Consider the following 24,318-nt stretch of genomic DNA (forward strand, 5'->3'; position numbering starts at 1 on the left):
AGGGGTTTATGGGTATGACTATGGGCCGGTCCGATTGGGCTGAATAAGGATTTCATATGAGCTTGGAATAGCTCAAGCCGAGGGCCAAGGTTGAGTTCGCAAACGACATTTACGTGGGCCTAGAGCCCAAAGCAGAATGCTAGGCCGCAGTAATGTCCAAATCTAAAAGACCGAACATTGTGCAAATGCTCTAACTTAGAACACCAAGGATGGGTTTAGACCGAAAAGGTCAAACTTTGTGCAAATGTTTGGATTTTGTACTAGACAATGAGAATGAAAGGTTGGAAAGTATGTAAATGTTTGGGCTTAGTGTATTCGACAAGGAGAAGGGAGATGGTTGCGTACTTTCCTTGTTAGCTTAAATGAAGTGGGAATCCGACTCCGAGTGAAGTGTAGAAATTGGTGATTAGTATGCATGTGGCTAAAAGCACCGTACAAGCCAATGATTAAGAAATTTGGATAACGGCTATACACATCCAGAACTTGAGGTGGGCTTTTCTTCTCCAATATGGCAAGTCCAAGTGCAAACTATAAAAGCAAAGCTACCGAAAGGGCCAGTTTCAGAAGCGGCTGAGTTGTGAATATCGTCCTCAAACCTCCTCAGCTCAAACGCTCAACCCTCCATGGACTCCGTTCTGTTTCCTCACCCTCTCTTCCCCCACATATTCATCAGTTCAAGGTATGATACCCAACTGTCTGCTTTCTCTTCATCCACATCTGTATGGTGTCTTTTTGAATCGATGTTTACTTTAACGATGGTTATCTTTCAGCTTTCCTCCCTCTCTTGCGGCTCCACAGAGTATTGGGGTTGGGGTTGGGCTTTCCAGGCACAGGTGGTGTTCCACTTGCTGGGCTGTCGGGGTGTCTGGAGTTGGAGCTGGAAACGTCTTTGATAAGATTCCTCTCAAGGCAAATGAAAATGGGTCTGTGTTGAGTGCTCTTGAGGGGCCGACTTCAGCGCCATTTGGGACACTGGATGCTGAAATTACCCCCGAAACCATTGATTTCTTCGTTAGCGATGCTGAGGGTGATCCTGACAGCCCATCTGAGGGGTTCTCTTCCATCGAGCAAGCTCTCAATACACTGCGTCAAGGAAAGGTTGCATATTCGCTCGTCTCTTGAATTCTGTAATATTAAAATTCCAGGAAAATCGAGAAAAACTTGTTGACCCATTACTTCAAATTGTGTTAGTTTGTGATTGTAGTAGATGATGAAATTGGGAAAGCTGAAGGGAACCTTGTCATGGCTGCATCTCTTACTAGTCCTCGGGACATGGCATTTATGGTTAAGCATGGGTCGGGAATTGTGTCTGTAGGCATGAAAGAGGAGCACCTTGAGAGACTGAAGCTCCCTCTAATGTCACCTGACAGCGAAGATAAAGATTCTTCTGCTCCCACTTTCACAATCACAGTGGTATTGTTTGGTTCACAATAATCTGAGTACATAAGAAATATGAACTTGATTTGAAAAGCCATGAAATAACCTAATGCAGGTTACTCAAGTACCACTGTTTGATTGTTTAGGACGCAAAAGCTGGAACTTCCACTGGAGTATCAGCATCAGACAGGGCAAAAACTGTTCTTGCGCTTTCATCTCCTATTTCTACACCACAAGACTTCAGAAGGCCAGGCCATGTTTTTCCCCTCAAGTACCGAGAAGGCGGAGTTCTGAGAAGAGCTGGTCATACCGAGGCTTCCGTAGATTTGGTCATGCTGGCGGGCTTGCAGCCAATTTCTGTTCTTTCAGCTATTGTTGATGGAGATGATGGTTCTATAGCCACTTTGCCCAGTTTAAGAAAGTTGGCCTTGGAGCACAGCATCCCAATGGTCTCAATAACTGATTTGATCAGGTGAGCAATGCAACCCTCTCTTCTGTTTAATATACTTGAGATTGTTAACCAAACCACACAGAGCAAAAATAAAGAAAAGACGAGATTTTTGGCGTGGTTCGTGATTAATATGATCTTCATGGAGTGCATCAATACTAGAAAATCCACTAATAAAAAAGAAAGGCTATAATAGTGAAAGCTCTCTCCCCTCAATTATGATTGCACTCTAATTTTTTTTCTATAAAATGAAACCTAAATGGATTAAAAATACAATACCCCTTAAACTCCTGCGACCTGCGAGCTGATCGTACAATTCGATCGCTGGGTGCTCGATCCTAGACATCCCTATGTAGTGCAACAATATTCATTCAGACTTCACAATCCAACATAGATATTCACTTGTTTGTTTGCACTTAGCTTAACATTTCTAAGTATGCATTCCTCTGTTTTCTTGGCCTCATTCACTGTACTTTTTTTTTTGTCATCTTTCATTTTATTGATAAAAGTTTCACAACATTTTTGGTGTTTTTCATTTATTTTTCTGAACTATGTTTCTGGGCTGTGTTTATGTACGGCCATTATGCACTCTGCCTGTAGGTATAGGAGAAAGAGGGAAAAACTGGTCGAAAGAACTGCTATTTCCCGACTACCAACTAAATGGGGTCTATTTCAGGCTTACTGCTATCGCTCAAAGCTAGATGGAACAGAGCATGTAGCCATTGTGAAGGTATTAATGCTTGATTACTTCTTCTAAAAGAACCTCTGTTTAACTAATTTGATATGGGACTGCTATCTCAACTTCTGTTGAGCAATAAACCGGGGCTTCAAAACTCAACAGGGAAGCATTGGACAAGGGCAAGATGTCCTAGTAAGAGTTCACTCAGAGTGTTTAACTGGGGACATATTCGGATCAGCTCGATGTGATTGTGGCAACCAGTTGGATTTGGCAATGCAGTTAATCGAGCAAGCCGGCAGAGGAGTTGTGGTCTATCTCCGAGGTCATGAAGGGAGGGGGATTGGTCTTGGTCACAAACTTCGGGCCTATAACTTACAAGACGAAGGTCATGACACAGTTGAAGCCAATCTAGAACTTGGGTTAGCAGTTGATGCTCGTGAGTATGGGATTGGAGCCCAGGTCAGAAACTTGGCAGACTTTTTTTTTTTTTTGCCCTTTAGGGCATGAGTCTTGAGTCCTGGTCCTGACCCAAGTTGTTTCACTTTGGTGCCAACAGATCCTAAGAGATGTAGGAGTAAGAACCATGCAGCTAATGACCAACAACCCAGCCAAGTTCACCGGTCTGAAGGGATATGGGTTAGCAGTTGTTGGGCGGGTTCCGGTGTTGACTCCCATTACAGAGGAAAACAAGAAGTACCTGGAAACAAAACGCACCAAGATGGGACATATCTATGGGTCTGACATAGAATGACCTGTAATATAGACCACACCAAACCACCAAAGAGACAGAGCACCACTCTACGTGAGCTCTTTCTCTTCTCACACAAAGAGTTACAGGTTTATACTTATAACTTATTCATTTCTTGCTCACTTTGTTATTCTTTCCATTCATATATCAAGGGCTATGAAGTGGACCTATCTTTTCTCTCTTTATAGTCTATACTCATCCGATTAAAAAGGATAAAGAAAGATAAATGTATAGAAAAAGGCGGCCTTTGAAAATGTAATATCATCCGATCCTCCTTTCATATGGTATGGTATAGTAAGGTAAACTTTCCTTCGTAAAAGCTTGGAATCGGATCAACCCTACATGTCTATGAGATTTGAGAAAATAAATCTTTTACCATTTGGAGCAAATATACGGTGGTGTTCGTTTTTTTAACTTAATTTTAAATAGAATTTTAATACTTAATAGTGTTAAATGTTAGATTGTTTGTTTTTTATTAAAAAATAAATAAAAATCAATGTATCATTTTTTTTATTTTTTAAAAAACTACACATTTTGACTTTTTTAATTTAGTAAAAAAATTATAATAAGTTATAAAAAAAAAAAACAAATAACCTAAATTTTGAAAATAAATTACTTTCAGCAAAAAGTAAAAAAACAAACACTACATAACTTTTTCGTTTGAAACATTGAACATTATGTGTTAATAGATATTAGACATTTTTTTAAAACCTCCGTGTAGATAATATCTGTTTAAAATGTCTTTACAAGATTAAAATAAATTTATACATATATATATATATATACATATATATATATATATATATATATATATAGCTATAAAAACTTTTCTCTTATAAAATATCGTAATCATCATTATGTAGATACAAGTTCTTTTTATTTTTTTAAATGTTCAAAATAATAATTTCCATGAGTCTCTCATATGCAATAAACGTGTGATGAGTCTAGTTTAAGAAAACTTGAGATCAATGAATTTTTTATACCTACTTTTTAAATTAAAAAAATAAGTAAAAATATCTTACAAATTAATATCTTTTATTTTATTTTGTCATGGCCATTAGAATAATTATAGATTATTTAATTGATATCTTTCACATTATTAAAAAATTATGAGTAAAATCAATTAATGAAAACCTTCAAAAGCTCAAAAATTTAAAGCCAACAAGTTTAAAAATCCAACGGTAGGATTAATATATTAGCTTGTTGTCTACTATTCTAATAAATCCGTTCAATAAAACAATGAATTAATTAAATAGAAAGCTGCAAAATGGCACTTTCTCTAACTTTAATAGTCTAAAATGCAGCCACGTGAGCTTTTTTTTTTCATTGAACATGCCGTCCACTATACCAACGGTCCGCATCAGTCCGTGCCACCACGCGCCAACATCTTGTGGCTCGATTAGTACACCTGATCCGGGACCCACTCCTACGTGGCAACGCGGAACCGGAAAGCTGGAGAGAGAGTGGCGGGCGACATCGAGACTCCGATTATAATAATTTTAAAATACAAAAATCAAATAATCTCGCCCATTTTCTCTCTCTACGACTCGCTCTGTTTTCTCAGACCGAAGCCCATTTCCAATATGATGCATCCCCCGGATGACTCGTGTACCCAATTTTAAAATACAAAAATCAAATAATCTCGCCCATTTTCTCTCTCTACGACTCGCTCTGTTTTCTCAGACCGAAGCCCATTTCCAATGTGATGCATCCCCCGGATGACTCGTGTACCCCTTGACTCTTTCTTTTTGATCCCAAATCCTCGCGCCTTTCAATAATCGGTCTGGATTTTCCGGCAAGTTCACCGCCAATACTGCGTGGTCGTTCCGGTTCTGTTCACTGCGTTGTGTTTGCACAGTTTGGTAAGCATTTTCCTCTCTCTTTCTTTCTCTGTACATATATTTATGGGGAGTTTGTGTATTGTGATAAGCGTGGATATTGTGTTGAATTGGTGAAGCAAGTGGCAGAGTTTGAATGGAAGCTGCAGCAGCGCCAGCTGTTCAGAAAGAGAACAGGTTCTGGAAAGGTGTGCTCGCGGTGGTCGGAATCATGACCACTCTCGTCATCTATGGTGTTCTACAGGTACTTTTTTCCTTTTTTGGTTTGATGATTCAGCCTGATCCCAGTTTATGCTTTGATTTTGAAAATTTGACAATAATTATCCTTCGGCGGCCTCACTTTTGCCGAAGGTAGGATTAGGGTTCCAATGCTGATTTAAAGCGTTGATCGAATGAAAAATGGAAATTTATATACACCTCTGACTTTACCTTTAAGGATATGTAATGTGATCTCAATAAAAACTCTTTCTCGGCCTCCTAGTCTTTGAAGTTGAATATGCAATTTTAATGGAATTCATTTTGTTCTTGAACCATCCAACATGAAAAATATGCAAGGATTTTTCCTGAAAGCAGGGTGCTCCTTAGAGCTAAAATTTATGCTGTGAGAAGGCCTATGATGATCGAGATAAATGCATGGGAGGATTTTTCATTATTTTAATGCAGATTTTAGTAGGGTTGGGGATACTGAAATGCTATTGCTAGGGGAATTTCTTAGGATTAGCTTGGTTGAAAGCAGGATAGTCCTGTTTATTGTTATAAACTGGCTGCCCCTTTGTTTACTAAGTTCAATAAGAATCTATTCTTTTTTTGGCATGCAAAAGCATTTTCTGGAGAACTGGAAGTACTTGTTTTTCTTCCATTTGGAGGGTTGTTATTCCTTGTTCGTTGCATCGGCTTGGTTCATTGCTAGTCAAGTGTTTAGATTTTAGGAACTGAACCCAGTGGATTGCAGGAATTTCCGGTATGAATTTCGTGAAACTCTATCCTAAGCATTCCAACAAGTGAATGGTTAACTTATACCTACAATTTTGACTTCTCATTCCTAGAAATTAAACAAAGGAAAATTATTAAAACAGGCAAGAACTAAGAAGAGCAAGCAAAGATTAGTAAAGAAGTTGCATATGTAAAATCATGAAATACCTCTGATGCAAAACTGAAGTAGATAAACCAAAAAGTTCCATAAAAAAAAAAAAAAAAAGAAGAAAGAAAAAAAGAAAGAGAGAAAAGGAAAAATCATACAAAGTACTATGGAGGTTTCCAAATGAGTTGTATAACTTGTGGAAGAAGGTCATATAAGGAAAGTTTGGAGTGATGAATGGTGCTTGGTGCACCCAGGAGGTGAGAGAGGTGTTTGGTGTGGGGTTCTAGAAAGCTATTAGATGGGGGTGAGAAGAGTTCACTCTTAGAACGTCCTATTTGGTGAGGAGTGGGATGAGGACGAAGTTTTGATTGGATGGGTCAGTTGTTGAGAATCCTTTGAAAGAAGTGTTTCCTTCTCTCTATAGGTTGCTACTGTCAAATGCACACTGGCAAATTTCTGTGTAATTGAGGTGGCTCAGGGTTAGTGGAGCCCTTGCTTGTCAAGTCCTTTTCATGAGTGGATGCTAGAGTTAGTTGGCCAGTTTTTGCACTGAATTCATTCCTTGAATTTAAGGGGTGGGGGGAGGGATAGTCTCATGTGGAGGGGAAGGAAGGAGGGGTAGTTCAATGTGAGGCCCTTTTATAATTTCATGTGTTGATGGTATGTGGTACCTGTGCCCCTCTGAGAGCATTTTTTTCATTTTTTGCTTCAGAAGTTGCTTGAGAGAAGATTTTTACTATAAATTGACTGACCAACTTATTAGAAGGGGATGAACCTTGGTGAATAGACATAATCTCTGCAAATCGAATGGAAAAATAATAAGCCATATTATAACTCAGATGTTGTAAAGCCTAGTTGTTGTGGGACAACTTATTTGTTAGTTTCAGCTTCAGTGGGTGCTTTTAGAATTAGAGATGATAAAAAATCATAAGTTGGCAAGCTTGGGGCATGAAAAAGAGGCTGAGGGAAGTGTGATATATGATTCCACTTTGCCTGTTATGGTGCATATCAAGAAAGTGCAATGGTTGGATCTTCAAAAAAAGAGAAGTCATTTGATCAAAGATTGAAGGAGGCCTTCGTTAAATCCCCTTAGGAGCAATCTAGAGTCCTATTGGGGATGGTTATATGCTCTTTGTTGGATTTGTTGATGCTCAGTGTGGGGGATAATAAGATTTTTGTATAGCTTGCTCTTTTCTTTTCAATTTGATGCCCTTTGTATGCTTCCTGTGCACATGAGTACCCCCTTTTGTTATGTGCTTTTTGTTACAAACTTACATCTCTATTTGGTGATGAAAAGAAAAAAGGAATGATGTAAACTTCAACTTCAATTATTAGTTTTGAATCTGCTGTTGAGATTGATATCAAGAAATAATTAATTTTTTTGGAATCACATTAAATGTAGTACATTATATGAATAAATATTATAAGAAAAGTACCATCTATGATATAGATTGCTATCCCAGTATATCTATTATCAATGATATTGAAAATGTACACATTATCCTCAACATCTCAATAGATTGACAATATAAATAATGTGTTGATGTTTTATCTTGGAACAGTGAGAAAATTTAATGTCTAAAAGCATCATTTAAAATGTCTGTTAATATCCCCAGATCTAGGACATTTCAATTGATCTACTGACAAATTTTAGACATCTAAAATACTAAGTAGGAGTCTTGTAACATGGTATCATTTCATAACCAATCGCTACATGGCCATGGAAGGGAAATCCTACAGAAGTTCTAATGTCAAAAGGGGAGCTTAGTTGATGTCTGAAGCAAAAAGAAGAATGACCAAGTAAAAGAAGCTAACTCATATGATGGAAGAGGTGACTAGCAGCTTTGCCTTAGGGATATACAGGAGGAGATTGTGAAATGTTTTATTATTCTTGTAATATGTTAGTGGTTTTCACCTTTTGTATGATATATAGTCATACTAGGGTTTTTACTTTACCTATACTCTGCAAGATCATACTTATGTTGATCATCAACGGGGTTAATTGTTGGGAACAAATGGGATGGTACTAGCCAGTTTCAGGCATGTGTTTTTGCCCTTCATTCTGCTTTAGTTTTTCTGTCCATTTCACTTACATTGTAAACTGATTGGAATCTGCTTATATTCTCACCATCTTTCAATAAAAATATGTGCCTACATCATTGTAGTTTAACTACATTGTATGTCAAGCTTTGTTTTGTCCAATTTGTGCTTTTTGCCATTAATTTTCTTAACTAAATCATAGTATTTTGTTCATTCTCAGTCTATAAATTTCAGTTATTTTCGTTTAGAAGTTAACAAAATTTATTGCATGCAGGAAAAGATCATGAGGGTTCCATATGGAGCCGATAAAGAATATTTTAAGTACTCATTGTTTCTTGTTTTCTGCAACCGCATTACAACATCTGCTGTCTCCGCGGGTGCTTTACTGGTAAGTTGTTATAATCAGCTGATTGAAGTTTTTTTGTAGACCTATGAGTGAGTTCTAGTTGTCTTTTTCATGGAGATCCAAACCTGTGTCTCACACTCTGCACTCCAGCATGTGGTAGACTGTGAAATGCCTAATGAAAATACAGGAACCATCTATCTAAAGGCATGGAGTACAAGTTAAATTGCTTTTGAGTTTGCAATATCTCCTTCAGTTACAACTTTCATTTTCTTTGTCTTTTCATGTAGGCAAGTAAAAAGGCATTGGATCCTGTTGCTCCGGTTTACAAGTACTGCCTCATATCAGTGTCAAACATACTAACCACAACATGCCAGTACGAGGTGAGCTGTGATCATTTTCAATGTTTATTACCCGAACGCCACCTTAATGGGAGGAAAAATATCTGCAGTAATGCTGCTTATTTATTTTTTGAACAAATTTAATGAATAGTTAGTTTCAGTCTCAAGTTGATAAATTATAAACAATGGTTGATACAATTTAAATGACCACAAATACTTGCTTCAGGCCCTCAAGTACGTCAGTTTTCCAGTACAAACGCTCGCAAAGTGTGCCAAAATGATACCTGTTATGGTGAGTTTAGAATGGTTATCAGTGGTAGTCATTATATAAAGTCCTTTCAGATTCTTCCCCTTAATAAAATTGCTTCTGTTTTTGTTTTTTTGGTTTTTTAATTTTTTTTTTTTTTATTATTATTTTTAACTAGTTATGAGTCTATGTATATGCTAATTTCCAGATCATAATAAGATAAATCTTAGAAATGAAAGCCTGTGTAGGAATCTTCTTTCTAAAACCTTCATCCCAATTAGTGGTATAAAATTTTGCTGTAATGTTGGAAAAAAGCATCCAAAGTGCAGACAAAACCAAGTTTTCATCATTCTTCCTCGTAATAAAGTAAACCATTTGGCCTGATCAGGGTTACCTTCAGAACATTCATGATATTAAAATCTGATAAAGCAGGTTGAAGGAAAATTCAAAAAGTGGGATGTGGTGGATTTGGTAGGTGTCCTCATAATGGTTGACTACTTCATATGAACTTAGATTTCACTAATCTCCTATAAGTGAGCTTGAATAGTATGAATAGGAAGTAATGAGTAACGACCAGGTTATAGATGGCTTTGTTGAAACCAATGCTTTGTAATCATGGCAAGTGACTCTAATAATTCACCCATCCCTGCTCTTAGTAATCATGGCAAATGGGTGTTTGAAATCTTTCTAATAATCATTATTAGAGTTGTTCTTTGGTGAAGATGATTTCAGACAGTCATTATTTATTTATTTCTTTATTTTACTTCATTCCTTGTGTGTTTCAATTGCTGGCCTCATAAGTTGAGTTACATTCAATTCAATGCATCTTACTTTTACGTATAAAGGACATTTGATGTTCTTTTTTTTTTTTTTTTCTTTTTTTTTCCCTGATTGCTAACGTTTTAATTATTATTTGCATGTTTTGAGTGCTAGGCTTTGGATTCAATCCTCTTTTATTGTTTTTACAGGTTTGGGGCACTCTCATTATGCAGAAGAGATACAGGGGACCTGATTATTTGCTGGCTTTTCTGGTTACTGTTGGTTGCTCATTTTTTATTCTTTATCCGGTAACAACTATTGCCTCAGTTTCCCCTTTTTATCTGCTTTTGCTACTTAACATTCATCTAATTGTTTGTACCTTGAATACTGATGATGGATTTCAGCACGATCACTAGAAATGTATGCCTTGTAGATTTGATTTAGCTCTCTTAAATTGTTAATCTGAATCTCATCAGGAATCAAGAGCAGGAGTGGCCACACAATAAGTCGCTTTAGCGCATGATTGAATGATGGATGTTGCTTGATGACAGAACTATTCCATGGCATTGAAATATACCATGTCATTTGAGAACGGTGTAGTTAGTTTCTTCAATAAAATAACCATCTCCATGGATTGTTCTCCGAGGCTTAAATTTCTAATTTATACTTAGTTTTTTTTTTTTTGATCAATAAGCAAAAGAATTGTATTACGAAGAGACACTAAAATAGTGACCCACATAATTACAGTATAAAGACACTCACGCCTTTACAATCGGACCCAAAACAACAAGGAAAAAACAAAAAACCTTCTCCCTCATCGCAAACCCACCCAATCTACAGAATCTATTAAGGTTGAAGGACTACCTTTTATCCACTATTTGGTCTCCGACCAAAGTAAATACACAAAAGAAGCTTTCAACCTTTGGATGGATAGCACACTATCTTCAAAAGCAATTTTATTCATTGCCTTCCAAATGACCCAAAACAAGCATAACGGTCCCACTTGCCACACTGCCTTCCTCTTTTTACCCACAAAAGAGCCCATCCACCCTAAAAGGGTTTCCTTTACCGAAAAAGGAAACACCCAAGACACTCCATATAAAGAAAGGAGCAACATCTGCACTTCCCTTGTTTTTTCACAATGAAGAAGGAGTTGATCAATCGACTCCTCACACATTTGGCACAAAAAGCATCTATTAGCCAAAACCCAACCCCTCTTTTGCAAATGGTCCAAGGTTAGAACTCTTTCTCGCGAAGCCTCCCAAGCAAAGAAACTTAATTTGGGCTGCACACAAGAGTTCCATATAATCTTCGAAGGGAAAGAAACAAGAGAAACCGGCTGCAAGGTCCTATATAAAGACTTTACCGAAAACACCCCATCCTTTGATTCCATCCACCTCACCCTATCCTCCTTATCGACATTAACCTTCTTCCCATCCAAGCAACAAAACAACCTTTCCACCTCTTCTAACTCCCAATCATTGAAAGGTTTATTGAAACAAGGACTCCAACTTCCCCCATTTTTCCCCATAGCTGTCCAAACTTCATTTACCCAAGCCTCTTTGGAAGCCGTTAGAGCAAATAAACAAAGGAAAGTTTCGCACAAAGGGGTGGTTCCACACCACTTGTCTTTCCAAAACCTCACCTTCTTTCCATCACCCACCACAAAATCAAAAGAAAGGGTCACTAGGTGTCCCAACTTGCTTATTGCTTTCCACAACCCAACTCCATAGGCCTCCCTAGCCTCACAAGAGCTCCACCCTCCTCTTTTCTCCCCATATTTCCTTCAAATCACTTGGTTTCAAAGGGCCTTTCTTTCAATTGCAAAGCACCAAACCCACTTGTCAAGGAGAGCCCTATTGAAAGTCCTAAGACTCTTAACCCCCAACCCTTTTTTTTCTTTTTTCTACACAAACAATTGGCCACCTTACTAAGTGCGGTTTTTGCTCAAGAGCCTCACCACCTCACAAAAAATCCCTTTGAATATGCTCCAATCTCATTCTAACCACCCTAGGCAGCTAGAAAATAGACATGAAATAGATTGGCAAATTAGATAGAGTATTTCGAATTAAGGTAATCCTCCCCCCCCCCCTTTGAAATGTATTGTCGTTTCCACATAGCCAATCTCTTGCGGAATCTTTCTTTTATTTCATCCCAAGCGGCAGCGGATTCAAAAGGAGCACCCAACGACATTCCTAAGTAAGTGGAGGGCAATCTTCCCACCTTATAACCGAACTCTTCAGCCAACTCCTCCACATTCTCAACTCTACCAACCGGTATCAATTCACTTTTTTCCAAATTCATTCTTAACCCTGAAATTGGCTCAAACCACATTAACAGCCAGCACAAATACGTCAACTGCTCCTCCTTCACCTCACAAAAAATCAACGTATCGTTAGCAAATAGCAAATGAGAGACCTGGACCTCTTCACCCCTTCTTCCTCGAACCGAGCAAGACGATAAAAAACCTCTAGAAACTGCTCTCTTCAGTAGACGGTTGAAAGTCTCCATCACAATTACGAACAAGTAAGGCAAAAGGGGGTCTCCTTGCCTTAAACCCCTTGAGGTTTGAAAAAATCTAGTAGGGGTTCCATTTACCAAAACAGAGAATCTAACAGTGGATACACCACCTTATCCATCTACGCCACTTTTCCCCAAACCCCATTTTCTCTAACACTGCTAAAAGAAAAGATCAATCCACATGATCATAGGTTTTCTCAATGTCCAATTTGTAGAGAATCGCTCCTCTATTACTTTTCAAAATCGAGTCTATTGCTTTATTAGCAATCAACATTGCATCCATAATCTGTCGCCCCTCCACAAATGCATTTTGAGACGTTGACCATCTATATTGGGCTTCCAACCATCGGGATCTGCCAACAGACCTTGGAAAGCTTTGCTCACTTCCTCTTTAATTAAACTTTCCTCAGTAAGCCACCTCCCATTAACTTTTACTCTAGTTAGCTGATTTCTTCTTCTATGAGCATTAGTCATCTGATGAAAAAACCTTGTATTTCTATCCCCCTCCCTCAGCCAAATTTCTCTATACTTCTACCTCCACGACGCTTCTTCTAAAAGGACCCACTTTTTATAAGTATCTCTTGCCTCCTTCCTAGCTTCCCCTTCTTCCATAGACAGTGAGTGAACACTCTCTTCCTTGTCCAAAAAATCCACCAAATTCTAAGCACTCTGTTTCTTAGTTTCAACCTTACCAAATACCTCTTTATTCCAGCTTCTCAGAATCGGTTTCAAGGCCTTCAACTTTTCAGCCAAAATGAAGTTGGCTCATGGCTGACCCACTAACTTGAATCCCCTCCCACCACTTTCTTAACACCTCTTTAAAGCCCTCCTCCTTCAACCATATATTTTCAAATCTAAAAGGCATGGGTCCTCTCATTTCTTCCCCATCAAGAAGGATCGGAGAGTGATCAGAAACCAGCCTAGCCAGAACAATTCTCGACTTTAACCGATTATTAAGTCCTCCACTCCAAGTGAACAGTCCCCCCTGAAGAGGCAAGTCCCTTAGTTCTAAGTCCTTAACCACCTCTGAGAATCTCCTCATTGTCGAGGACAGACGGCCTCCTCTACTACGCTCAGAGGGGAATCTTATCATGTTAAAATCTCCTGCAACGCACCACGGCTCATTCCACAAACCTCCTATACTCAGTTATTTGTTGCTTACAAAAGTGTTCTTGAAGTTCTGTTTAGTTTCTTTATCAATTGCAGAACTGCTGGAACCTTTGCTCTTTACATAATCACAACTCCGATTAGTTTCATAATTAACCAGGAAAGTGCTACAAACATATTCCTCACATCCATAGTGTTGCTGACCTTTTAATCATGCAAACTGCCTTTGGAATAGTGAATTAGGGGTCTGCCTGTTCATCTACAACAAATGGTGCTTTGTTGGAGCTTCCTAAATGGTCTATTTATATTATGGATGCTTCTTTTCTTGATGCTTGAGACTCTGAATTAGCTTCTTACCAATTTTTAGCATGACTTCTGCATTGTTTTTTTCATTGTAGGTAGCATCTGACATTAGTCCATACGGTAAAGGAAGGGAAAACACTGTCTGGGGCGTTTCCTTGATGATGGGTTATCTTGGGTATAGATTTTGGAACTTATTTCCCTCAGTATATTACTTGTTGAACATTTCTGTTGTTTCAGCCGCATCTGCTTGCCATTGTGTATTTAATTAGTAAAGAGATTATGTAATAACTGCTTTACAAAATATTTAAATCAAGGATAAGTTTTGGAGCAAACCTCGGTGGTTAAGTCCTATGCCATGCTGTCTCACAGCATAGACATAGCTGATCTAGTCATCATGCACTAGCTTTTAACTGACATATATGTATGTGGGATACCAAAAGGCTTAGCCATGACAGCATTTTAAGATCTCTTGTGGTTATTTTTGCATTTCTGCTTCTTCATAATTTTCTTTAGCTGTGAAAACTAGTGGGGAAATTTCCAATCCTGACCTTACCTGGAATTGGATTCTTCTTGTTGAAGAAATATAAACTAGCACATGGAATGCCACCTACATGAAGCTTGTGTGATGATGGTTAGGTTCATTTTTATACCTTAATTGGATTTTTCCATACTGTTTTGGCTTGCATGCGAGTTTTTTAAACTTTAGTTTTTGTCCCTTTTCGCCCTAAAACATGGAGTGGGATCTAACAAACATGTCTGCACCTGGCATGACACAACATGGTTTGGGTATAGAATGTGTGTTGGGTCACAAAATCTATGTCCATGGCCACTCTCTCAGAAGGAATTCTTGTTGGTGTGGGTATGTGACCGGATCTTCAAATGCTCCCAAACTTTAAGGGGCCATTTACTACTCTCTTGGAACACCATTACTGATGGGCTTCTATATTTTCTGGTTTAAGTTTATTGCTGCTTTCATTTTTCACATCTTAAGGTTTTCTTTATTACCTATAAATGATGAAATGTATGCATTACTAGTCCTTCTTTTCAAATTATATTTTTGTTCATCTCTATTAGTGTAATTGTTGTTTTTATTATGATAGTCATCCTGTATTCATAAGGGATTCTTTGTATCCTTTGTTATGGTGGTCAATATCACATTTACACAAATAGCTGCACCAGGCAACTGTTTCTGGTCCATGTAACATAGCCTCTGGAAGAAGAAAGGTCATTATTATTGTTTACTGCTCTAAGCAGCAAATAGATAAAAAAAAAACTATTTAATGTGAAAAATACAACATAATATCGGATGTGAATTTCCATCATTTTTTTATAGGCAAAAGAGAGAATGTATTAACAACTCTTGAAAAAGGGCAGACCAAAATATACATGGTATATACAAGAAACACCATCAGACAAGCAAAACTGAGGAGAGAAAACTAAAAACAACCTCCCTCTATTTACATGGAGCTCAACCAATCTATAAAGCCTATCATGGATGTGAAATAGTCACCTATATACTCTCTAATACAATCCAAAAAAATGCACGTCTCCCATGTACTTTAGGGTGCTTTGCAGGCATCTTTTGTTTTTAATAAATCATGCTTTATTCATCAAAAAAAAGAAAAGAAAAAGCATGTAAAAGAAGATTTAATTGTTTGATCTGACTATTCAGTGTCTTCAATGACCTCCTATATCTTTCCATCCACAACATCTGGAAGATACACAAATGAACAACCCTTGAAGCTTTCTTCCACTTCTTCTCCACAAACGAACCATGCCTACTCAAATGGTTTCCTCTTACTAAGAGTGCATTACCCACATCACCCGAAAAAGTGAAAAAACTAGTTGCCATAAAATTCTCACTTTGGAGTAGTGCACGAGCATTTGATCAGCTAACTTGCAAATTTGCATCATAAATTTGTTTGGATAGGGAAGAAGGCTGTTAGAAAAATATAGCAAGAGGAAGAATAAATTTGGATCAAGTTGAAATGCTGGAATTGAAATGTTACATGTTCTGGATCGTGTAAATTGGAATGCTTTGGTTTTTGTTATCCCCACTCAAACTCAAACTAGGAACCTCCCGCAACCCCAACCCAACTCCTTAAACACTTAAGTTAGGCCTCAAGTGTGTTAATTGGAATGCTTAATGCTGTGGTACCAATGGTTTATCATTTATAATACCCATTGGGATACTTACAGTAGATTGAAGAAACAAAAAACATGCAAATGACTGACTTGAAGTATATCATATGCACCAAAGTATGGATTCTATGATTCATCCTTTGTAAGGTTATTAACTAGGGTATTGATTTTGTAATAATATTGGACATTTAATCCAGATACTTTTTCTGCTTACATGGGTGCAATACTGATACAGCATGATAATTTCTTAATTTCCTGATTGGTTTATCATTTTTTTTTAAATGTATGACAGGTTTGATGGCTTCACGAGCACATTCCAGGATAAACTATTTAGGGGCTATAATATGGAAATACACAATCAAATATTCTATACAACATTATGTTCTTGTATTCTCAGCTTGGCTGGTAAACTCCCCATCGTTTTTTCAATTTTGCAAAATTTTGAGGCATTTTGGAATCTACCTCTTAGTTTACTCTGGCATATCTTGGAGGATGCGTTACATGGGAAGCATCATGGGTTTTTTTTAGATATAACTATATTCACCAAATGGAATTTATACATGGAAGTTCTAAACCAAAGTATAAATTTGATCCATGCAGTGGTTCAAAATTGACCTGGCTGAGCATCTTTCACACAGGCAAAACTGATTCAGAAGTTTTTTTTTCCATGCAGGATGCATAACCATGTCTGGTTGTCAGAAACCTTTCTTGACAGTGACATCTTGTTGCATAGTATGGATGTTCTCAAAAATTTAGAAATATGGATTGGACCATGAAATGCAAAAAATAGATGTTTTCTTCTCCACAAAAGAAATCTCAATTCAGAAAACTGCACTTCACTTGGAATGCAGTTGGAGCAGTAAAGATTAGTTCTCCTAACTCTTAGTTGTTGGGTATTAGATGTTCTGAACATGGATACACTTCTAGGAGCTATTGGACCACTAATCTCCGTAATCTCTAAGCATTTATTGTAAACATTGTCCTAGAGTATTGAGAATTTTTTTTTTTTTTTTTGTCAGAGTATAGACGAACTTTTTTTCTGATAAACAAATGAGAAAATATATTAGAAGTGTCTCAGAGGAGGCACAGCACAGTACAGGGGTATAGACTAACTTTATTAAACTCATGTACGTAACTGGCAATTAGAGTTGGGCTTAAGACTTGCTTTGGACTTGTAAACAATAATGCTTGTGTGCATGATGCAAAAGACATCATACTCAGGAAGCTAGGGGACTGGTAATTCCTCACCATCCCTTTAAGCCTTCATGGTGAATGCTAGGTAGATATGGACTAGAGCTTGCTTTTGAAACCATATTTGGTCATGGTTATGGGTTCGCTTCTGTCTGTAAAGATGCCAAAGACAACATATATCTTAGATAAAGGACATTACACATTCAGGGACACATCTGTACCAGCATGATATACATGAAACAGGAAGAACTTTTGAACTGCCTTAATTTATTAATATGCCCTTATTATGCTTCATTATACATGCTTTTAATTGAACCAATGACCTTGCCTGGAAGATATTAAGTTAACTTGTAAGATGCTTACAATCTTCTTGCTCACTTGATATTGATATTCTAGTACCTATCTCTGATATACTTAAAGGACAGTTTGTGTGAACAACTAGATGTTTAATGGGCTTACCTTCTCTTATTGTGTTATTTAGACTGCTAACCTTTCATACAAAAAAGGAGAAACATATCCCAGCCTATGCTACATTTTTAAAAAAAAATTATTATTACTATTATTTATAATAACAGAGGAACCTTCCATGACCAAGCCCTTTGGACTCTCCATGGGACCCAAACCTTGGGGTGCTGACCTCACCCGCTACAACCAGCCTATGTTACATGTTCAGTTCAAAGAGTGTGAAGTATCCAAGTTGGACATGATATGATAAGATTGAGCATGGAACATGTATTTGACATATCTAGTGGTCAAATTTGTAGCCTGCTGGTGTTTTCAAGAAGGAAAAGAAAAATACTTCCTAATAAGTGGCTATAGAATTATGGTGGACATTCTATCTTAGTTACGTACTTCAATTTGGCCTAGAAGATAGAATAACGAAAACGGTATTTAGATTATAGCTATTCATGTGTCATAAGATCTAGGGATTAAAGGATCTGACACTTAGGCACACACCAGACTCTGAGACTTGTAACCAAGTCCATGTTACAAAGATCCAGTGAAAAAATTGATGGACTAATTCATACTTCTTTACTTGATCTTTATTAGGAAGATTGAAATGTTCTTGTGCATTTCGATTTTTCAAGGAATGCAATCTTTCTTGTGCTGTTGTTTATGAAACACTCCTTTTAGTATAGTTAATTTATCCCAGTTGAAGTTAGGTTTCACTTATATTCCAACACCCTATTTGGGCATCTTGTACTACTTTACAATTTGTTTTGGTATTGTGTTGCAGTACCTGATTATTCATTAACTTGGTTTTCTTCATTTGATTCAGGTCTAATATTCCAAGGACATCTTCTTCTAGCAATAGATTTTGTTCGTCGCCATAATGACTGTTTCTTTGACATTGTGCTGCTTTCAACTGTAAGGGATTTTAATTTTTATTTATTTTTATTGCTCTCTTACAACTATAATTTTCACACCCATGAAAGATCTTAACTTGTCTAAATAATTTTTCCGTTTTCAATTCATACCTTCTGCCAATTTATTATTATGTTTTCTTCCCCCACTCCCCATGATCAGCACAAAGATATACCCTAGAACTCCATGTTAGTAAGGATTTTCATTGCAGGTTGCAACAGCCAGTCAGTTTTTCATTTCTTACACAATTCGAACATTTGGTGCTCTCACATTTGCCACCATTATGACCACCAGACAGGTGAAATATAAGTCTCCAGTACTACTCAGTTTCATGCATTCTTCTCTCCTTCATAATTATGCCTTCAATCGATCCTGGCTCTGACAATTTCTCTTTGCTGATGAAGTTGGTGAGCATCATGTTGTCATGTGTCTGGTTTTCCCATCCCCTAAGCTGGCAACAATGGATAGGAGCTGTAAGCCTCAACCTCAAATTACCTTTTCACTTTTTTATCCATATTTTGGGGAGCTCCATTAACCCTGTTTATAACATGTTGATCAGATCATTGTTTTTGGTTCTCTCTATTCAAAAAGCTTCCTGAAAAGTATGCCACAGAAACCTTCACCCTCTGAAGAAAGGGAGATCGAGGCTTCTAAGCCTTTGAAGGAGAGCCCCTGATACAAGCAATCAGATTTCCCATGGTATCTGCCATTAACCAGTTGTTGATAGGCAGCTTTAGTGCTAGATTATTGGGCTACATACTAAAGAATATATACAACGCTCCCACACGAACTTACCTACATCAACACAAAACCTCATGCAGGTGGGTAGAATTCAGAATAGTTTTGACTTCACGACTTCTCACGGGAGCTGTGAGTTCACATTAACTAAAACCACATATACTTGTCCTTTTATTTCACATTACATTTTCCTTCTATAGGAATGATCCAAGAAATGCAAAAGGCAATTGTTGAAACAGCATCTTGATTTGATGAACTTACTAGGAAAAAAAAGGGAAAATATGAGGTATGTCATTGCTGTGCAATTTTGCCCTCTGAAATCCTTGTCATGTTACAGTCAAAAGCTTTATCTGTTTCATATGTGATCCCAACTGAAGGATTCGGACTACCATGGGTTGTGTTCTGAGTCATGCGTCCTGGACTCTTAGTCTGTGGAAATCATCAGACCATGGCTCAGGAGTGATGGTGGTGGTGCTAAAAATACAATACAAGCCCTCCACTGAGTATGTCCAACCTTCACATATGAGATGAGTGTGAAACAGGCATGTTTAGATGGACTTAGCCGGCTTTTAAATCATTATATACGATTGCTCTGGGACTTATCCGGCTTTTAAATAGGAAAATCCCAATATTTTCAAATCAACAACCCATAACATACTTTTTCCCCTTTTAAATTATTATATAAGATTTCCCTAGGAGTTAGTGGTGCTGGGCCCCACCGCTTGCCACCTGTCTTACCAAAGTGCCAAATATTCGTTTCGGCTTAGGATGAACGCAATCTTTTTAGGTATGATTTGATTTTGGAAAAGAAAAATGCTATGCTATCCTGTAATGATTACAAGTTTGTAACTAAATTTATCACTCTCTTAATAATAAAATAGAGTTGATAAAACAAGTATAAAAATAAGTAGAAAATGGTAGAAAATATTGATTTATATTCAAAATTTATGACCCTATGTATAACTTCTAAATTTTTAATATTCAACAATATATTATTATTTAATATAATTATTGACTTATATTAATAGACTTTATAATCCCATCAATTTTACACATGAATATAATTCATCCTTACAATTTCACAAAATAAGGATTTGAGAAATATTAAAATCAGTCAAATATAATTAATAAAAAAAATAAGACAAAAATCATAAAATCAATTTTATATTACTATAAAATCAAGAAAGAAAATTAAGGTAAAGATATTATAAAAAGAATTAGATTTTTAAAAATGGTTTCTATATGTTAGAAGGATAAACATTAACGTATAGGGGTTTTTACCTTAAATGAAAAAATTATTAAAATAAAAAAGAGATAAATATGCCGTAAATTTTATTAATGGGTATATAATTTTTTTTTTTGCAATTTTTTTTTATTTCTATTATCAATTTTAAATATATTTTGAATTTAATTTAATTTTTATTGAAAAATAGGTAATGGATTCTAGTTGAATTCTAAAACTATAAGCTAAATCATTATCTAATTGATTGAAAATGTTAAATTATTAGAAGATTAGTAGGAGTTAGGTAAACTAACTTAATAACTTAATTTAAGTAATTAAATAAATTAAGTATGTTTGCTAAAATGATTTAATGGTAGAACTTAAAGTTAAAAATAATTTTAAGTACAAGTAAAAATAATTAATTTATTTTTAAGTTTATATATTTATTTTATCTTTTTATTCTCATTCATCAATAATCTTTTTTACTACTCTATAACTTCTATCTTTACTTAATTAACCTCATTTATCTTAGTTATAATTTATGAGGATAAATATATCAATTTGATAATTTAAAATAAATTTTATCAAATAACCTTAATACTTAAAATAATAATTAATTAATAAATTTTAAATTAATAATTTAATTTAAAGTTAATTTAAGTCATTAGATAATAAATATTAAATTTTACGAAATACCAACTAATTATAAACACTTAAATTTATATTCAAAACATCTTGAAAACGGATTGTTGACGAATGACCATCCTCTATATATATACAATTTTTTTTCAAAATTAAATGAAAATAAAAACAAAAAGGAATTAGATAAAAACAAAATAAGAATTATTCTCTTTTTTAGAATAAAAATAAAAATACATTAAATTTAGTAATACGAGATATTTTCTAAAAACAAGTAAAAGTCCATTTACTACTCTATCAATTAGATTTCGTTTTTGTTTTTCCGCATATTCTTTAATCTTTTTATTTTGAAATTCATTTATCTAATGGTTAGATAATATTGAGATTATAATTTCTTTTTAAAATTGTTATTCGAAAAGGAATTTTTTAATAGGATAAAACATACAACACAACCTTATCCCAAAATTGTTTTCCTAAAATTGATCAAATTACACGTCTAATCCCAAAAAAAAATGATTTCTTTGCCTTTTCAAATAAAAAAATCATTAATTTCTCCTTATATTAAAATTACTATCCGACAAATTTGGACAAGTTTTTCGCACATTTTCTCAATTTATTTATTTTTGTAACAAATTATAGGTCCCCACACCATCCATAATCGATGATTATCTTATCATAATCCAAAAAAAATTCCAATGAAAATCTTATTATCCAAAAGAAATAAAATTTTGGAGTGCCGTTCTTATTGAAGTCGATTGAAAATCCCTATATAAGACCGCTGCGGTGAACGCAGAAGATTCATCATCAAAGAATATTTGGTTTTGTTTGGTTGCAGAGAAAAAAACACAAGGGAAGATGGAAATTGATTTGACTCCGAAGTCGGCGAAGGAGGCGTACGGGAACAATGGGGGGTCATACTTGGCGTGGTCCCCATCGGAGCTTCCCATGCTTGGTGAAGGCAACATCGGCGCAGCCAAGATCATTCTCCACCAACATGGGTTTGCTCTTCCTAGCTACTCTGATTCCTCAAAGGTCGCTTATGTTTTACAAGGTATTTTTGGTTTTCTCTTTGAATATTGGGTGGGATTTTTTTTTCATAGTCTGTGGTTGGATTCATGGGTATGTTAAAAAAAAAAAAAAATAGATGGGTTATATTTGTATTGTTAGTTTATTTGTTCGGAAACTGATCATTATCAGTATGATCTTCAGTTTGATTGAATAGGTGACCCTTTAAATGTTTTTATTATTCATCTTTGGTTGGCTTTAGTTATGGACGATGTTTTCTTATTGTTCTTCCTCCCAAAATTGGGTTGATTAAATGATTTCTTGTTTATCTATGAAGAATGTTGATCATATGCCCAACAGTTTTTGTTTTCTGCTAATTTGAATCCCCATAATGAAATGCTGGTCTAACTTCTTGTGAGTTCATTAGAGTTTGAGAGGTGTGTGGCATGTGATTTGATTAATGGGGTGAGATTCCGAGTGTAATTGCATAATTCATAACTACAAACCCTAATTTCCTACACAGTTGATATTGGTCTTTGGTCAAATTTACTTATTTGGCTGTGGTTCTTGCTTTCTCCAGGAAATGGTGTTGCTGGAATTGTTCTTCCTGAATCAGAGGAGAAGGTAGTCCCTATTAAGAAGGGCGATGCACTTGCCCTTCCCTTTGGTGTTGTTACATGGTGGTACAACAAAGAGGATACTGACCTAGAAGTTTTATTCTTGGGTGATACCTCAAAGGCCCACAAAGCTGGTGAATTCACTGACTTCTTTCTCACAGGCTCCAATGGTATCTTCACCGGCTTCTCAACTGAGTTTGTGAGCCGAGCATGGGACCTAGAAGAGGATGTTGTTAAATCCCTTGTTGGAAAGCAATCAGGGAAGGGCATTGTTAAGCTTGAGGGGACTTTTGAGATGCCTGAGCCAAAGAAAGAACATCGAAATGGCTTGGTATTGAACTGCTTGGAAGCTCCATTGGATGTTGACATTAAGAATGGTGGAAGGGTTGTGGTTTTGAATACTCAGAATTTACCTTTGGTTGGTGAGGTGGGGCTTGGTGCTGATCTTGTTAGGTTGGATGGAAGTGCAATGTGCTCCCCTGGTTTTTCCTGTGACTCTGCATTACAGGTGACCTACATTGTTAGGGGTAGTGGCCGTGTTCAAGTGGTCGGTGTTGATGGTCGCCGGGTCTTGGAAACCACCCTCAAGGCAGGCAGTTTGTTCATTGTACCAAGGTTCTTTGTTGTTTCAAAGATTGGTGACCCAGAAGGAATGGACTGGTTTTCTATCATTACAACTCCCAAGTAAGTCTTTCTTAAAGTTTCTAGCCTCCACTTTCTTTTATTTTGTAGCCCAGTGAATTCCCTTGTTTTTGTTTTGATTTTGGGATTCTAATTGATTTTATTTGTTGGAAATGGCAGTCCTATATTCACCCATTTAGCAGGAAGGACTTCAGCATGGAAGGCCCTGTCTTCTAAAGTACTGGAGGCTTCTTTCAGTGTGGGTTCAGATATGGAGAAGCTTTTCCGCTCCAAGAGGAATGCAGATGCCATCTTCTTTCCTCCTCCAAATTAAGAAGGAAACTCGCTTCTATAATTCTATTTCCTTAGTTACTACTTGCTACAATAAAGGGCTTCTAGTTCTGGAACTGTTTCAGCCCTCATTGACAATGAGTTCAACTTAGATTGCAGGCTTTTCCCTGAAAACCAAACAGGGTTACTTTATAAGTGTTTTTCTTGTTTACGAGTTCTAGCTTATGTTTGTCTTTGTTCTTATCACCTTCATGAAGTTCAATTCAAGAAATCACAAATTGAAGTGCTGTTTCTGATTACTGTGAAGTTTTAAATAGAGTTGTCTTTATTTTATTTGTAGAATTTGTAATTTCCACCTAACTTTAAGAAAAGTTTGTAAAAAGTTCTAAAATTTATTGCCACTTGCAAGACATCCCCCAATAAGCCTTTCAGAAGTTAAGAGGGGATGATTTTGAAAGGGTTAGAAGAGTTTTCTAACATTTGAAACAACTTTCTTATATAAATTAGAAATCATTTAAAATAATTCTCTATAATCATTTGGTGAATATCTTTCAAAAATCACTTCTAAGTTTAGTTTTTTATATTCTTACTTTTTAAAAATTGATAACAATTTTTTTTTTAATTTTTATTTCTACATATCTTTGACAAACTTTCAA

The 24,318-nt window shown here is 36.2% G+C and overlaps 3 protein-coding genes across 5 annotated transcripts; all 3 read left to right on the forward strand.

Moving 5' to 3' along the window:
• The first annotated feature begins 543 nt into the window (after nucleotides 1-543).
• On the forward strand, nucleotides 544-3,506 carry LOC117915875 (monofunctional riboflavin biosynthesis protein RIBA 3, chloroplastic). The gene is made up of 7 exons (XM_034831615.1): nucleotides 544-679; nucleotides 771-1,098; nucleotides 1,192-1,413; nucleotides 1,524-1,849; nucleotides 2,426-2,555; nucleotides 2,667-2,963; nucleotides 3,061-3,506. Exons 1-7 carry the CDS (start codon nucleotides 624-626, stop codon nucleotides 3,253-3,255), a joined length of 1,554 nt encoding a protein of 517 aa, XP_034687506.1. The 5' UTR covers nucleotides 544-623; the 3' UTR covers nucleotides 3,256-3,506.
• A 1,266-nt stretch (nucleotides 3,507-4,772) lies between these two features.
• LOC117915963 (UDP-galactose/UDP-glucose transporter 5) lies at nucleotides 4,773-19,540 on the forward strand. Of its 2 annotated transcripts, none has more exons than XM_034831738.1 (12): nucleotides 4,773-5,114; nucleotides 5,214-5,334; nucleotides 8,486-8,599; nucleotides 8,845-8,937; nucleotides 9,122-9,187; nucleotides 10,111-10,209; nucleotides 13,927-14,006; nucleotides 16,266-16,378; nucleotides 18,444-18,532; nucleotides 18,741-18,827; nucleotides 18,934-19,002; nucleotides 19,089-19,540. In XM_034831738.1, the coding sequence occupies exons 2-12, from the start codon at nucleotides 5,227-5,229 to the stop codon at nucleotides 19,203-19,205; spliced, it is 1,035 nt and encodes a 344-aa protein (XP_034687629.1). In that variant the 5' UTR covers nucleotides 4,773-5,114; nucleotides 5,214-5,226; the 3' UTR covers nucleotides 19,206-19,540. The 2 variants fall into 2 exon arrangements, with proteins under 2 accessions (XP_034687629.1, XP_034687627.1); XM_034831736.1 differs by having other exon boundaries at nucleotides 4,774-5,114; nucleotides 5,210-5,334.
• Nucleotides 19,468-23,961, forward strand: LOC117915962 (glutelin type-D 1). 2 transcript variants are annotated; one of them, XM_034831735.1, is made up of 4 exons: nucleotides 19,468-19,553; nucleotides 21,964-22,179; nucleotides 22,714-23,434; nucleotides 23,552-23,961. In XM_034831735.1, exons 2-4 carry the CDS (start codon nucleotides 21,984-21,986, stop codon nucleotides 23,703-23,705), a joined length of 1,071 nt encoding a protein of 356 aa, XP_034687626.1. In that variant the 5' UTR covers nucleotides 19,468-19,553; nucleotides 21,964-21,983; the 3' UTR covers nucleotides 23,706-23,961. The 2 variants fall into 2 exon arrangements, with proteins under 2 accessions (XP_034687626.1, XP_034687625.1); XM_034831734.1 differs by lacking the exon at nucleotides 19,468-19,553 and adding an exon at nucleotides 20,021-20,054.
• The last annotated feature ends 357 nt before the right edge of the window (nucleotides 23,962-24,318 follow it).

Source organism: Vitis riparia, chromosome 6, assembly GCF_004353265.1.
Source record: "Vitis riparia cultivar Riparia Gloire de Montpellier isolate 1030 chromosome 6, EGFV_Vit.rip_1.0, whole genome shotgun sequence".
NCBI classification, from domain to species: Eukaryota; Viridiplantae; Streptophyta; class Magnoliopsida; order Vitales; family Vitaceae; genus Vitis; species Vitis riparia.